The sequence below is a fragment of the Anomaloglossus baeobatrachus genome, chromosome 2 (assembly GCF_048569485.1).
Source record: "Anomaloglossus baeobatrachus isolate aAnoBae1 chromosome 2, aAnoBae1.hap1, whole genome shotgun sequence".
In the NCBI taxonomy this organism is placed as follows: Eukaryota; Metazoa; Chordata; class Amphibia; order Anura; family Aromobatidae; genus Anomaloglossus; species Anomaloglossus baeobatrachus.
The window spans coordinates 772,138,214-772,155,298 of NC_134354.1; the positions used below are offsets into that span (position 1 = coordinate 772,138,214).

Here is a 17,085-nt window from a genome sequence, read left to right on the forward strand (position 1 = left end):
CCGTAATAAAGTCCATCGCAATGTGTTGCCGCGGAACTGAGGGTATAGGCAGAGGCAGAAGACGGCCATATGGCAGGTGTTTGGGCGTCTTGTTCCTGGCACAAGAGGAGCAGGCAGAGACAAAAGAAGCGACGTCCGTGCGAAGGGATGGCCACCAGTAATGGCGTACAATCGCACTCCATGTTCTCTTCTGACCAGCATGACCGGCTGTTTTCGAGGCATGGCCCCAGTGTAACACTTTTTGCCTGTCAGTCTCAGAGACATAGGTCTTCCCGGGCGGTATCTGGGCCAGGGTGACAGGAGCCACCGGAATGATTTTACTTGGACAGATGATGGGTTGAGATGTCTCCTCCTCCTGCTCCATGGGCATGAAAGACCTGGACAAGCCATCAGCGCGTACATTCTTGTCCGCGGGTCGGAAATGGAGCTGGAAATCGAATCTGGCAAAGAACAAGGACCACCTGGCTTGCCGTGGGTTCAGTCGCTGAGCAGACCGCAGGTATTCCAGGTTCTTGTGGTCCGTGTAAATAATAACGGGGTACACTGCTCCTTCCAGAAGGTAGCGCCATTCCTCCAGAACCAGTTTGACTGCCAATAGTTCTCGGTCACCGATGGTGTAGTTGCGTTCAGGCGCTGAGAAGCTCTTGGAGAAAAAACTGCAAGTCACCATCTTCCCGGAGGAGGACTTCTGCATGAGCACTGCTCCGGCTCCAGAGGAGGAGGCATCCACCTCCAAGGTGAACTGGCGGTTTAACTCCGGACGGTGGAGTACAGGAGAGGAGGCAAATGCCCGCTTCAGAGAGCCAAACACGGCGTCGGCCGCAGGTGACCAGTCCTTTGGATTAGCCCCCTTCTTGGTCAAGGCGGAGAGAGGAGCAGTCAGAGCAGAGAAGTGAGGGATGAACTGGCGGTAGTAGTTGGCGAATCCCAGAAACCGTTGGATCGCCTTCAGTCCAGAAGGAGGAGGCCAGTTGAGAATGGAGGAGACCTTCTTTGGATCCATCTGCAGTCCGGTATCGGAGATGATGTAACCCAAGAAGGGGAGAGAAGACTGCTCAAAGACACACTTCTCGTACTTGGCGTACAGACGATTCTCTCTCAGTCTTTGTAGAACCAGCTGCACGTTCTCTCTGTGGGTCTGGAGGTCCGGAGAGAAGACAAGGATATCATCCAGATACACCACCACACAGACGTAGAGAAGGTCCCGGAAAACGTCGTTCACCAATTCTTGAAAGACTGCTGGTGCGTTACACAGGCCGAAGGGCATCACGCAGTATTCATAGTGCCCATCGCGAGTATTGAACGCGGTCTTCCATTCGTCCCCAGAGCGGATGCGGACCAGGTTGTAGGCACCCCGAAGATCCAACTTGGTAAACACACGAGCTCCTCTAAGCCGATCAAACAATTCGGGGATGAGCGGCAGGGGATACTTGTTTTTCACGGTGATTTGGTTCAATCCCCGGTAGTCTATGCATGGGCGTAAGTCGCCTTCTTTCTTCTTAACGAAGAAGAAGCCTGCTCCAGCAGGAGAGGAGGATCTCCGAATGAATCCCCTTGCCAGGCTCTCTGTGATGTAGGTAGACATGGCCCTTGTCTCGGCTGGAGACAGCGGATATATCCGTCCTCGAGGAGGTGTAGTTCCCGGGAGCAGGTCGATGGCACAATCGTATGGACGATGTGGCGGAAGTACCTCTGATTCCTTTTTATCGAAGACATCCGCGAAGGACCAATAGGCCGAGGGCAGTCCCGGTAGGGACTCTGGAACCGGAGGTCGTCGGATGGGTTGTATGGTCTTCAGACAGTTTTCATGGCAAGAAGAGCCCCATCGGGTGATTTCACCAGTGCCCCAGCTGACTGATGGCTCGTGTGTCCGTAACCAGGGAAGTCCCAGCAGGATTTGATGGGACATGTGTGGAAGGACGTAGAGAGCGATGGTCTCGGTGTGCAGGGCACCGATACGCAGTTCGACCGGCTTGGTGATCCATGAGATGGTGTCAGAGAGAGGTCTCCCATCCACAGAGGCAATCACGAGGGGTTTGTCGAGTGGAGTAACAGGCACCTGGTACTTGTCCACCGTGGCTTGCTGGATGAAATTGCCTGCTGCCCCAGAATCGAGGTACGCCTCAGCCGTGAACCGCGTCTCTCCCGTTGTCACTTGTACAGTCCACATAACCGGGTCTGAGAGAGTCCCAGCACCTAGGGTGGCCTCTCCTACCAACCCTAGGCTTTGGAGTTTCCCGGCCTTTCTGGACAGGAGCGTAGCAGGTGTGTGCCCTCTCCGCAGTAGAAGCAGAGGCCCTTGGCGAGCCGCTCTGCTCGGCGTTGTTCAGACTGCCGCACATGGTCGATCTGCATGAGCTCGTGGACGGAGACACCAGATGCCGTTGACTGAAGTACGGCGGGCTTCTGCGGAGGAGAGGAATGCCGTACCGGACGTCTCTCACGGGACACTTCTTTGGATCGCTCCTGAAAGCGAATGTCCACTCGAGTCGCTAGGGTAATCAGGGCATCCAGGGTGGACGGTACGTCACGGCCAGCCAGCTCATCTTTAATTCGACCCGAGAGTCCTTCCCAGTAGGCGGCGGTTAGAGCCTCGTTGTTCCACCCGAGTTCCGAAGCCAAGGTGCGAAAACGGATGGCGTATTGACCAACCGTCAGAGTCCCCTGACGTAACCGGAGAAGAGATGAGGCAGACGCGGAGGCGCGTCCGGGCTCGTCAAAGGTGCCACGAAATGCCTGCAGGAACTCCTGGATGTTTGTGGTCACAGGATCCTCCTTTTCCCACAAGGGGTTCATCCACGCCAGTGCCTCACCCTCTAGATGGGACATGATGAACGCGACCTTGGCTTGGTCGGAGGCAAACAAATGCGGCAGCTGCGTGAAATGGAGGGAGCATTGGTTTATGAAACCCCTGCAAGTCTTGGGATCTCCGGCGTACCGGGGTGGTGAGGCCAAACGAAGTCTGGAAGCATCCGAAGAGGCTGCCACGGGGGCTGGAGCCGAGGATTGGCTAGTGGAAGCCCGAGATGCTGAAGATGTAATTGACGCTTGTAGCGTGTTCAGGCGGGCGTCCACAGAAGTCATGAAGTTCAGCATGCGGGTCTGGGTCTCACGCTGGCGTTGGAGTTCCTCCTGCAAGGCCGCTAGTGCTTCAGCGGGATCCATGGCCTGTTCTTACTGTTAGGACCAGGTGGACGGGCAGACCCAGGAGGTGGATCCACTGGGCCGAACTCCTTGATGATGGTAAGGGGTCCGGTAGCTGGAGCACTACAGGTAGCAGGACAGTCCGTGCACAAGAGTATAATGGAGAAGTCCCTGGGACCACGGAGTCACTGATGGTAGTCCGGGTGACGGAGCTCAGGTTCGGAAGCCGAGATGATGTCAGGCGGAGTCCGGAACCGTTGGACTGAGATTACGGGTCACCACAGGGATCAGAGAATGTACGGACTGTCAGGATGGCAGATAGACAGCGTTCGGGGTGCGGGATTCGGCAGGACCGGATGGCAAGGCAGGATCGGCTCTAGAAGAGAGAGAGGTGAGTATCTCACAGGAACACAAGGAGACCTGACTCCTAGCTTGGGAAACACGAAAAACAGGCCCCGCCCACTTGGACACTAAACCCCTTTATACCCTGTACCTGTGTGCATCATTTCCTGTCAGTGGACGCTGGCCCTTTAAGAAAGGGTCAATGACTGCGCGCGCGCCCTAATGCGCATGCGCGCGGCCCGGGTGCCAGAAGCCAGAGCAGGAAGCTGTGAGGAGGAAGCAGCAGAGCCGGGCTGGGGCTGAGAAGCCGACGGGCGCCGGGAGCGGGGACCAGGACGCCTGGGAAGCGCAGGCAATGGAGGCTGGAGAGCGGGGAGCGGCGGAGACCGGACCGAAGAACCGGGGAGCGAGGCAGGGGAGCCGAGGAGCGTGGCAGGTGAGCCGGGGAGCAGGGCAGGGGACCCGGAGAGCGTGACAGTATGTACACAGTAACTGCACCAGCAGAATAGTGAGTGCAGCACTGGAGTATAATACAGGAGGTAACTCAGGATCAGTACAGGATCAGTAATGTATATATGTACATAGTGACTGCACCAGCAGAATAGTGAGTGCAGCTCTGGAGTGTTATATAACATAATACTTATTATACAATTTTAAGGGGATAGTCCAAACCTTGGTCACTAATAACCTCTATATAAAACAGGGGTGATATTAGGATACTGTGACTCGTCAGCGGTCAAGTTATAAAATATATTTGGTGTTTAGGTACAAAATAAAATCTGTGCAGTTATCGCGGCTTCAGGTGGGTCTGAGCCCAGATAGTAATGGAGGGATGATATATAGGCCGCACATTATATACTGTCCGGCTGTGACTGAGAGCAGGAACATTCCTGTGCCGGGGCAGTGTGTGAGATAACAGCTGGAGGATGAGGTCCGGGGATCGTCTGTCAGCGCTCGCACTGTGGTGACGCAGCAGATCTCCGCGCAGCACTTCACATGTTTTCCATTCATTTCTCATAATTGGAAACAGGAAAAATAACAGAGCAGATTTCTTTCTGACCTGGGAAATCCCAAATTATAAAAAAAGAGAGATTCTACCTATAGATTCCGCGCTCAGGTCGGGCTCCTGTTCACACTCGCCCACGCAGGAAAACAAGAGCAGCATTCAGTGCAACAAAAGTGCATGGGAGGAGGGGGGAAGCAAAAAAAAAAAAAACTTGCGGAAATCGAGCCCTTACCATGAAGATGTGGGTAATAAAGCAATAATGAAGATGACCAATCATCTAGATCGGGGGGTCTTAAAGGTAATCCGTCACCAGGTTTTTGCTACCTACCTAATCTGAGAGCAGCATGATTTAGGGGCAGAGACCCTGATTCCAGTGATGTGTCACTTACTATACATCTGTTTTATCAGCAAGCGATTATCCCTGTAGGACTAGTAAACCTGTTCCAGGTAGTCCAACCCCGCCCCCACCACTGATCAGTGATGTGGGCGGAGTCATAGACAGCTCAGTATTCAGAGAACTGCTAGATCTGCAGCAGATAAAACAGGGATTTTATTAAAATTGCAGCAAGCAGCCCAGTAAGTGACCCATCGCTGGAATCAGGGTCTCTGCCCCTAAATCATGCTGCTCTTAGATTACATAGCAAAAATTAAGTGAGAAATTCCCTTTAAATATTTTTTTTTCCTTAGGCCTCAATAACTGTCAATATCGTTGCCAATTAAGGGACAAGCAGATGTCTTGTAGATAACAAGATGCCCCATAACGGTGGGAACCAGGGTATTTGCCAAAGTGGTCCCCCCCAAATCTGCACAAGATCATTGTTGCTTTTTCTGCACCAGACCAATATAATGCCACTGTCCTGCTGGATCTGGGGTGCTACGAAGGCATGCAGCATCTTATCTACAAGGTTGGGGTCCGTTACATGTTAGACCCTTTGAAAAGATGTAGCTGTAAAAGATGCAGAAGTCCGAAACTTCTGAGGTGGCCCCAAAATACTCCAAGTATTATAAAAGGTACCTGATAGATTTGGGGCCATTACAAATTTTGGATTGGGGCCCAAAATCTAAACTTAACACTTGTTCCCCCAAAAGATTAACAAACCAGTGTTCTGCAGAAGCGGAGATTGTAATTGGATCCAGATTCCCAAAAACCTGGAGTGACCCACAGCAGCAGTGTGGACCCAAGATATATCATAGAAATCATAGGCACGTTAAAATGAATCTGTCAGCAGGTTTTTACTATGGAATCTTAGAGCAGCATGATGCAGGGGCTGAGAGCCTGATTCCAGTTTACTGGATGACTCTGGGATAGCAGGGAACCGGGGCCCCTAAGATGTCTTTCAAGCTAGTGGGCCCTATGCTACCTCTATTGTCAATGATACCTCTAATGGTGGAGAGGCCTGAGTCTCCTTCCTGGCCCTGTTCCTGACCAGTCTTGATCTTATACCCCAACCCCTCTGGAGTGTAATGAAAGTCTTAGGCAGAAGTCACACTTGCTAGTGACTCTCGTGTAATACATTGCATCACCCGGCACGGCTGCACACTCTCCGGACCGGAGTGGATCGGCTGCATGTATTTCTATGCAGCTGAGATGCTCCTGCCCCGAGAGCAGCAGGCCGTGTCGGGTGATGCAATGCGAGACTCGCGCGTATTATACGTGAGTCACTCGCAAGTGTGACTCCGGCCTTAGATATAGACAGACGAGGGAAACCAAAACTCTGTCACACAGTGCACACACAAAGGAAAAGACAATAAGAGATTCAGGAGGAAAACAAGAGCAGGAAGGAAGTATAAAACATCAGGGGTAAACTCCATAACCGCACCAAACAATGAGCACAACTTTCCCCAGAGAGTCTAGGACACCACACCTCACAGACCAACATAGAAACTATAGCTGGCATGGGTAGAAGATTTCATCCAGCATAAATAGGAGGGGAGCAGATGTGATTGGCCTTCCCACAACATGTGATCAAAGGAATCTAACAAGTATACTAGCAGGGATTAACTCCCGCTAGCCTGCCTATGATTCAGCACAGAACAGGTCAATGCCCGAGTCTGCCTGCATTGCTCCCAGACACCACAGAAACCAATAAGGCAGAGTGTCAGAATCTGCAATGTGAACAGAGCCCGATGCCGCCATGACAGTCATCGAAGTTTGTGCAAAACTCAGTGTGACAGTTGCATTTTTCAGTTTTAATAAAATCAGTGTTTTATCTTCGGAAGATTATCACTACAGGACTAGGAGTTTCATGTCCAACCCCGCCCCACCACTGATTGGCTGCTTTCTGTGTACATGGAATAGGCCAATCAGTGGTGTGGGCGGGGTTATACACAGCTTAACATCTGAGCTCTGTTAGATCTGCAACAGAAAAAACTGTGATTGTATCAAAATCACAGCAAGCAGCCCAACAAGTGACACATCGCTGGAATCAGGGTCTCAGCCTCTATATTATACTGCTGACAGATTAATTTTAAAGGCTTATTCCTATTTTCATAGATGATATTGCCAGCACTTTTTCAGTTTACGGCTTATTCAAATCAGCACCCAGTGATATTTTCTGAACAAAACTGCAGTGAAGAAGATTTCTTTTACATATAAAATAAAAAAAAATTGTTCACCTGTATAATACAGTTATAGGATAAAAACAATATCCGTTCACCTGTGTAATGCAGTTATAGGATATAAAATGGTAATATAGTTACAATCCTATACCATGGTATCATGCTAAATAAATCAAATATTCTGGATTATTGGATTATTGGTCAGCCAAAGAAATATTCATGGATCTCACTTCTCAAAGTTTAAAATGACAAGTTAATTTGTAAAGAAAATTAATGACTTTATTTTTGTGGAATATCCACTCACTTGTTGGTCACGGCTTTCATGAATTCATCAATCAGCTCGTCGTATTGTTTCCCACGGACTCGCTTATGTTTCAGTCCAATATATAAGGGGTCATTCAGGAGCGCCTGGAAAAAAAGGTATAATTCCACATGAAAAAGAAAATACTCCCAGATTATCGGAGCCAGGACTGTAAAGTGTACCTACAATTAAAGCATGTGGTAGTGTGGATGGAAAAGTAAATACAATTGACGACCTCTGCATTATCGTCACCTGCTGTGTCCTTGTTCAGAGACTACTGAGCTGCATCATCTACATGTACAAAAATATAGCTACTATAATACTGCCTCCTATGTACAAAAATATAACTACAATAATACTCCCACTATGTACAAAAATATAGCTACTATAATACTGCCTCCAATGTACAAAAATATAACTACTATAATACTGCTCCTATGTACAAGAATATAACTACTATAATACTGCGCCTATGTACAAGAATATATGTACTATAATACTGCCCCTATGTACAAAAATATAGCTACTATAATACTGCCTCCTATGTACAAAAATATAACTACTATAATACTGACCCTATGTACAAGAATATAACTACAATAATACTCCCACTATGTACAAAAATATAACTACTATAATACTGCCCCTATGTACAAGAATATATGTACTATAATACTGCCCCTATGTACAAAAATATAGCTACTATAATACTGCCTCCTATGTACAAAAATATAACTACTATAATACTGACCCTATGTACAAAAATATAACTACAATAATACTCCCACTATGTACAAAAATATAACTACTATAATACTGCCCCTATGTACAAGAATATAACTACTATAATACTGCCACTATGTACAAAAATATAACTACTATAATACTGCCCCTATGTACAAGAATATAACTACTATAATACTGCCACTATGTACAAGACTATAACTACTATAATACTGCTCCTATATACAAGAATATAACTACTATAATACTGCCCCTATGTACAAGAATATATCTACTATAATACTGCTCCTATGTACAAGAATATAACTACTATAATACTGCCCTATGTACAAAAATATAACTACTATAATACTGCCCCTATGTACAAGAATATATCTACTATAATACTGCTCCTATGTACAAGAATATAACTACTATAATACTGCCCCTATGTACAAGAATATAACTACTATAATACTGCCCCTATGTACAAGAATATATCTACTATAATACTGCTCCTATGTACAAGAATATAACTACTATAATACTGCCCCTATGTACAAGAATATAACTACTATAATACTGCCCCTATGTATAAGAATATAACTACTATAATACTTCCCCTATGTACAAGAATATAACTACTGTAATACTGCCCCTATGTACAAGAATATAACTACTATAATACTGCCCCTGTGTACAAGAATATAACTACTATAATACTGCCCCTATGTACAAGAATATAACTACTATAATACTGCCCCCTATGTACAAGAATATAACTACTATAATATTGCTCCTATGTACAAGAATATAACTACTATAATACTGCCCCCTATGTACAAAAATATAGCTACTATAATACTGCCTCCTATGTACAAGACTATAACTACTATAATACTGCCCCCTATGTACAAAAATATAACTACGATAATACTGCTCCTATGTACAAGAATATATCTACTATAATACTGCCCCTATGTACAAGAATATAACTACTATAATACTGCCCCCTATGTACAAAAATATAACTACTATAATACTGCTCCTATGTACAAGAATATATCTACTATAATACTGCTCCTATGTACAAGAATATACCTACTATAGTACTACTCCTATGTACAAGAATATAACTACTATAATACTGCCCCCTATGTACAAAAATATAACTACTATAATACTGCTCCTATGTACAAGAATATAACTACTATAATACTGCTCCTATGTACAAGAATATACCTACTATAGTACTACTCCTATGTACAACAATATAACTACTATAATACTGCCCCTATGTACAAAAATATAACTACTATAATACTGCCCCTATGTACAAGAATATAACTACTATAATACTGCCCCTAAGTACAAGAATATATCTACTATAATACTGCCCCTATGTACAAGAATATATCTACTATAATACTGCCCCTATGTACAAGAATATAACTACTATAATACTGCCCCTATGTACAAGAATACAACTACTATAATACTGCCTCCTATGTACAAAAATATAACTACTATAATACTGCCCCTATGTACAAAAATATAACTACTATAATACTGCTCCTATGTACAAGAATATACCTACTATAATACTGCCCCTATGTACAAGAATATATCTACTATAATACTGCCCCTATGTACAAGAATATAACTACCATAATACTGCCCCTATGTACAAGAATATAACTACTATAATACTGCCCCTATGTACAAGAATATATCTACTATAATACTACCCCTATGTACAAGAATATATCTACTATAATACTGCCCCTATGTACAAGAATATAACCACTATAATACTGTCTCCTATGTACAAAAATATAACTACTATAATACTCCCCTCTATGTACAAGAATATAACTACTATAATACTGGCCTCTATGTACAAGAATATATCTACTATAATACTGCTCCTATGTACAAGAATATAACTACTATAATACTGCCCCTATGTACAAGAATATAACTACTATAATACTGGCCCTATGTACAAGAATATAACTACTGTAATACTGCCACTATGTACAAGAATATAACTACTATAATACTGCTCCTATGTACAAGAATATAACTACTATAATACTGCCCCTATGTACAAGAATATATCTACTATAATACTGCCTCCTATGTACAAAAATATAACTACTGTAATACTGCCACTATGTACAAGAATATAACTACTATAATACTGCCCCCTATGTACAAGAATATATCTACTATAATACTGCCCCTATGTACAAGAATATAACTACTATAATACTGCCCCCTATGTACAAAAATATAACTACTATAATACTGCTCCTATGTACAAAAATATAACTACTATAATACTGCTCCTATGTACAAGAATATACCTACTATAATACTGCCCCTATGTACAAGAATATATCTACTATAATACTGCCCCTATGTACAACAATATAACTACTATAATACTGCCCCTATGTACAAGAATATAACTACTATAATACTGCCTCCTATGTACAAAAATATAACTACTATAATACTGCCCTTATGTACAAAAATATAACTACTATAATACTGCTCCTATGTACAAGAATATACCTACTATAATACTGCCCCTATGTACAAGAATATATCTACTATAATACTGCCCCCATGTACAAGAATATAACTACCATAATACTGCCCCTATGTACAAGAATATAACTACTATAATACTGCCCATATGTACAAGAATATATCTACTATAATACTACCCCTATGTACAAGAATATATCTACTATAATACTGCCCCTATGTACAAGAATATAACTACTATAATACTGTCTCCTATGTACAAAAATATAACTACTATAATACTCCCCTCTATGTACAAGAATATAACTACTATAATACTGCCCCTATGTACAAGAATATATCTACTATAATACTGCTCCTATGTACAAGAATATAACTACTATAATACTGCCCCTATGTACAAGAATATAACTACTATAATACTGCCCCTATGTACAAGAATATAACTACTATAATACTGCTCCTATGTACAAGAATATAACTACTATAATACTGCCCCTATGTACAAGGATATAACTACTATAATACTGCCCGTATGTACAAGAATATAACTACTATAATACTGCCCTCTATGTACAAGACTATAACTACTATAATACTGCCCTCTATGTACAAGACTATAACTACTATAATACTGCCCTCTATGTACAAGACTATAACTACTATAATACTGCCCCTATGTACAAGAATATAACTACTATAATACTGCCTCCTATGTACAAGAATATAACTACTATAATACTGCCTCCTATGTACAAGAATATAACTACTATAATACTGCCTCCTATGTACAAGACTATAACTACTATAATACTGCCCCTATGTACAAAAATATAACTACTATAATACTGCCCCTATGTACAAGAATATAACTACTATAATACTGCCCCCTATGTACAAGAATATAACTACTATAATACTGCTCCTATGTACAAGAATATAACTACTATAATACTTCCCCTATGTACAAGAATATAACTACTATAATACTGCGCCTATGTACAAGAATATAACTACTATAATACTGCCCCTATGTACAACAATATAACTACTATAATACTGCCCCTATGTACAAGAATATAACTACTATAATACTGCTCCTATGTACAAGAATATAACTACTATAATACTGCCCCTATGTACAAGAATATAGCTACTATAATGCTGCTCCTATGTACAAGAATATAACTACTATAATACTGCCCCTATGTACAAGAATATAACTACTATAATACTGCCTCCTATGTACAAAAATATAACTACGATAATACTGCTCCTATGTACAAGAATATATCTACTATAATACTGCCCCTATGTACAAGAATATAACTACTATAATACTGCCCCCTATGTACAAAAATATAACTACTATAATACTGCTCCTATGTACAAGAATATATCTACTATAATACTGCTCCTATGTACAAGAATATACCTACTATAGTACTACTCCTATGTACAAGAATATAACTACTATAATACTGCCCCTATGTACAAAAATATAACTACTATAATACTGCTCCTATGTACAAGAATATACCTACTATAATACTGCCCCTATGTACAAGAATATATCTACTATAATACTGCCCCTATGTACAACAATATAACTACTATAATACTGCCCCTATGTACAAGAATATAACTACTATAATACTGCCCCTAAGTACAAGAATATATCTACTATAATACTGCCCCTATGTACAAGAATATATCTACTATAATACTGCCCCTATGTACAAGAATATAACTACTATAATACTGCCCCTATGTACAAGAATATAACTACTATAATACTGCCCCTAAGTACAAGAATATATCTACTATAATACTGCCCCTATGTACAAGAATATATCTACTATAATACTGCCCCTATGTACAAGAATATAACTACTATAATACTGCCCCTATGTACAAGAATATAACTACTATAATACTGCCTCCTATGTACAAGGATGTAACTACTATAATACTGCCTCTATGTACAGGAATATAACTACTATAATACTGCTCCTATGTACAAGAATATAACTACTATAATACTGTCCCCTATGTACAAGAATATAACTACTATAATACTGCCCCTATGTACAAGAATATAACTACTATAATACTGCCCCCTATGTACAAGAATATAACTACTATAATACTGCCCCTATGCACAAGAATATAACTACTATAATACTGCTCCCTATGTACAAGACTATAACTACTATAATACTGCCCCCTATGTACAAGAATATAACTACTATAATACTGCCCCCTATGCACAAGAATATAACTACTATAATACTGCCCTCTATGTACAAGACTATAACTACTATAATACTGCCCCTATGTACAAGAATATAACTACTATAATACTGCCTCCTATGTACAAGGATGTAACTACTATAATACTGCCTCTATGTACAGGAATATAACTACTATAATACTGCCCCTATGTACAAGAATATAACTACTATAATACTGTCCCCTATGTACAAGAATATAACTACTATAATACTGCCCCTATGTACAAGAATATAACTACTATAATGCTGCCCCTATGTACAAGAATATAACTACTGTAATACTGCCCCTATGTACAAGAATATAACTACTATAATACTGCCCCTATGTACAAGAATATAACTACTATAATACTGCCCCTATGTACAAGAATATAACTACTATAATACTTCCCTCTATGTACAAGACTATAACTACTATAATACTGCCCCTATGTACAAGAATATAACTACTATAATACTGCCTCCTATGTACAAGGATGTAACTACTATAATACTGCCTCTATGTACAGGAATATAACTACTATAATACTGCCCCTATGTACAAGAATATAACTACTATAATACTGTCCCCTATGTACAAGAATATAACTACTATAATACTGCCCCTATGTACAAGAATATAACTACTATAATGCTGCCCCTATGTACAAGAATATAACTACTGTAATACTGCCCCTATGTACAAGAATATAACTACTATAATACTGCCCCTATGTACAAGAATATAACTACTATAATACTGCCCCTATGTACAAGAATATAACTACTATAATACTTCCCTCTATGTACAAGACTATAACTACTATAATACTGCCCCCTATGTACAAGAATATAACTACTATAATACTGCCCCCCTATGTACAAGAATATAACTACTATCATACTGCCCCTATGCACAAGAATATAACTACTATAATACTGTCCCCTATGTACAAGAATATAACTACTATAATACTGCCCCTATGTACAAGAATATAACTACTATAATACTGCTCCTATGTACAAGAATATAACTACTATAATACTGCCCCCTATGTACAAGAATATAACTACTATAATACTGCCCCTATGTACAAGAATATAACTACTATAATACTGCTCCTATGTACAAGAATATAACTACTATAATACTGCCCCCTATGTACAAGAATATAACTACTATAATACTGCCCCTATGTACAAGAATATAACTACTATAATACTGCCCTCTATGTACAAGAATATAACTACTATAATACTGCCCCTATGTACAAGAATATAACTACTATAATACTGCTCCTATGTACAAGAATATAACTACTATAATACTGCCCCTATGTACAAGAATATAACTACTATAATACTGTATCCACGTAAAAAAACGGCTCTACTGCTTGCAGTATACTTAGGACTCTCTAACCACACTGATCCTGCACGGAAATCCCAGGTCAGGATAGGCACAATTCATAAAAAATAAACATCCAGCGGATGCAGGCTTTTTTTCTTTAAAACTTTACCTTTATTTAGTGCATATAAAATTCTTCAGGAGACAGGTATCCACAGATAAAGGTTTTTCATTACATCCAACGCGTTTCAACACATAAATATGTCATAATGTCTTATTCTTGGATCAGATCCATGAATAAGACATTATGACATATTTATGTGTTGAAACGCGTTGGCTGTAATGTTTTAATGCTGTTGGTCGCCCCTGGGCCTTCCTTGTTACAGACCTCAATAATACTTGAAGTGTGACCTGTGTGTAATTTTACTTCGGAGTCTGGGGCGGTCATCTTTCATTTTATGTCTGACAATGGACACAGTTTCATATTTTGGCACATGACTGGATCATTGTGTAAAGGAGTGGATGGTTGAGTACTCATTTCAATTGGTCAGCCAGACCCCTTCTCTGTCTGTCCTGCTGCTGAGAAAAAGAAGGGGGCTGGCTTGGCATTAAAATAGTCCACCAGACCCTTTATCTGTACTTCTGAGAAAAAGAAGGGGGCTGGGTTGGCCATTAATAGTCAGACAGATCCCTTCTTTGTACTTTGGCTGAGAAAAAGAAGTGGGCTGACTTGGAAGTAAAATAGTCAGCCAGACCCTTACTCTCTCTGTACTTCTGAGAAAAAGAAGGGGGTTGGCTTTGTCATTAAAATAATCAACCAGACCCCTTATCTGTACTTTTGCTGAGAAATAGAAGGGGGCTGGCTTGGCCATTAATAGTCAGACAGACCCCTTATCTGTACTTTTGCTGAGAAATAGAAGGGGGCTGGCTTAGCCATTAATAGTCAGACAGACCCCTTATCTGTACTTTTGCTGAGAAATAGAAGGGGGCTGGCTTAGCCATTAATAGTCAGACAGACCCCTTATCTGTACTTTTGCTGAGAAATAGAACGGGGCTGGCTTGGCCATTAATAGTCAGACAGACCCCTTATCTGTACTTTTGCTGAGAAATAGAACGGGGCTGGCTTGGCCATTAATAGTCAGACAGACCCCTTATCTGTACTTTTGCTGAGAAATAGAAGGGGGCTGGCTTAGCCATTAATAGTCAGACAGACCCCTTATCTGTACTTTTGCTGAGAAATAGAAGGGGGCTGGCTTAGCCATTAATAGTCAGACAGACCCCTTATATGTACTTTTGCTGAGAAATAGAAGGGGGCTGGCTTGGCATTAAAATAGTCAGCCAGACCCTTAAGGCCCTGTCACACACAGAGATAAATCTGCGGCAGATCTGTGGTTGCAGTGAAATTGTGGACAATCAGTGCCAGGTTTGTGGCTGTGTGCAAATGGAACAATATGTCCATGATTTCACTGCAACCACAGATCTGCCAAAGATTTATCTCTGCGTGTGACAGGGCCTTTGCTCTCTCTGTACTTCTGAGAAAAAGAAGGGGGCTGGCTTGGCCATTAAGTCAGACAGACCCCTTCTCTGTACTTTTCCTGAGAAAAAGAAGGGGTCTGGCTTGGCATTAAAATAGTCAGACAGACCCTTACTCTCTCTGTACTGATGAGAAAAAGAAATGGGCTGGCTTTGTCATTAAAATAATAAACCAGACCCTTTATCTGTACTTCTGAGAAAAAGAAGGGGGGTGGCTTGGCCATTAATAGTCAGACAGACCCCTTCTCTGTACTTTTGCTGAGAAATAGAAAGGGGCTGGCTTGGCATTAAAATAGCCAGACCTTTACTCTCTCTGTACTTCTGAGAAAAAGAAGGGGGCTGGCTTTGTCATTAAAATAATAAACCAGACCCTTTATCTGTACTTCTGAGAAAAAGAAGGGGGCTGGCTTGGCCATTTAAATAAACAGTCAGCCATATCCCTTCTCTGTCTGTGTTTCTGAGAAATAGAAGTGGGCTGACTTGGCCATTAAAATAAACAGTCAACCAGACCCCTTCTCTGTCTGTACTTCTGCTGAGAAAAAGAAGGTGACTAGCTTAGTCATTAAAATAAAACCGTCAACCAGACCCCTTCTAAGTACCTCTGCTGAGAAAATGAAGGGGGCTGGCTTGGCTATTAAAATAAATAGTCTGCCAGACCCCTTCTTTGTCTGAACGTCTGCTGAGAAAATGAAGGGGGCTGGCTTGGCCATTAAAATAGTCACCCATACCCCTTCTCTATACTTCTGCTGATACGGAGAAGGGGGCTGGCTTAGCTATTAAATTATGTAGAATAGTATACATACTAGTCAGCCAGCCCCCTTCATACCCTGTGACCATCACGTTACAACCATGCGGTGTCAGACACAAACCTGATTTTTTGTAGTTGAAGATCAGGCACCTTTCAGATGTGAATTCTAGTTCATAACATGCTGAGTTTTGCAGAATCAACCTTTTTTTTAGCTGGAAAACTCATTTAAAGGGGCTTGTTTGTTCTTGACAAATTTTGTATCAACACAATCGGAACGCCGGTCTCTACAGTGGCCAGTAATTGGTTGGAGTTGGCTCCAAAGAGAAGCAATGATCACCTCCTGTTGCAGATCGCTGCTGGCCGGTAATCTGGTTGGCAGATCCAATGCTGAATATATGATCGCTCCATCATCACAAGGTGGGATCATTGTATTGTACAGAGATTAGCTGCGGCTTCATCTGACATTTATCTACTGAGCAGATCTCGTCAGGTCCATCAAAGATGAAAGAAAACAGATCCAGGTCCTTCCACGGTCAGATCGTAACGATGAACGCA

The 17,085-nt window shown here is 41.7% G+C and overlaps 1 protein-coding gene across 1 annotated transcript in view; it reads right to left on the reverse strand.

Annotated features, from left to right (window-relative positions):
- Positions 1 to 17,085, reverse strand: part of ME3 (malic enzyme 3) — a 252,726-nt gene that overhangs the window by 95,883 nt on the left and 139,758 nt on the right. Inside the window, exon 7 of the mRNA XM_075337554.1 lies at positions 7,356 to 7,459. Coding sequence (XP_075193669.1) covers positions 7,356 to 7,459 — 104 coding nt within the window. The remainder of the gene's footprint in view (positions 1 to 7,355; positions 7,460 to 17,085) is intronic.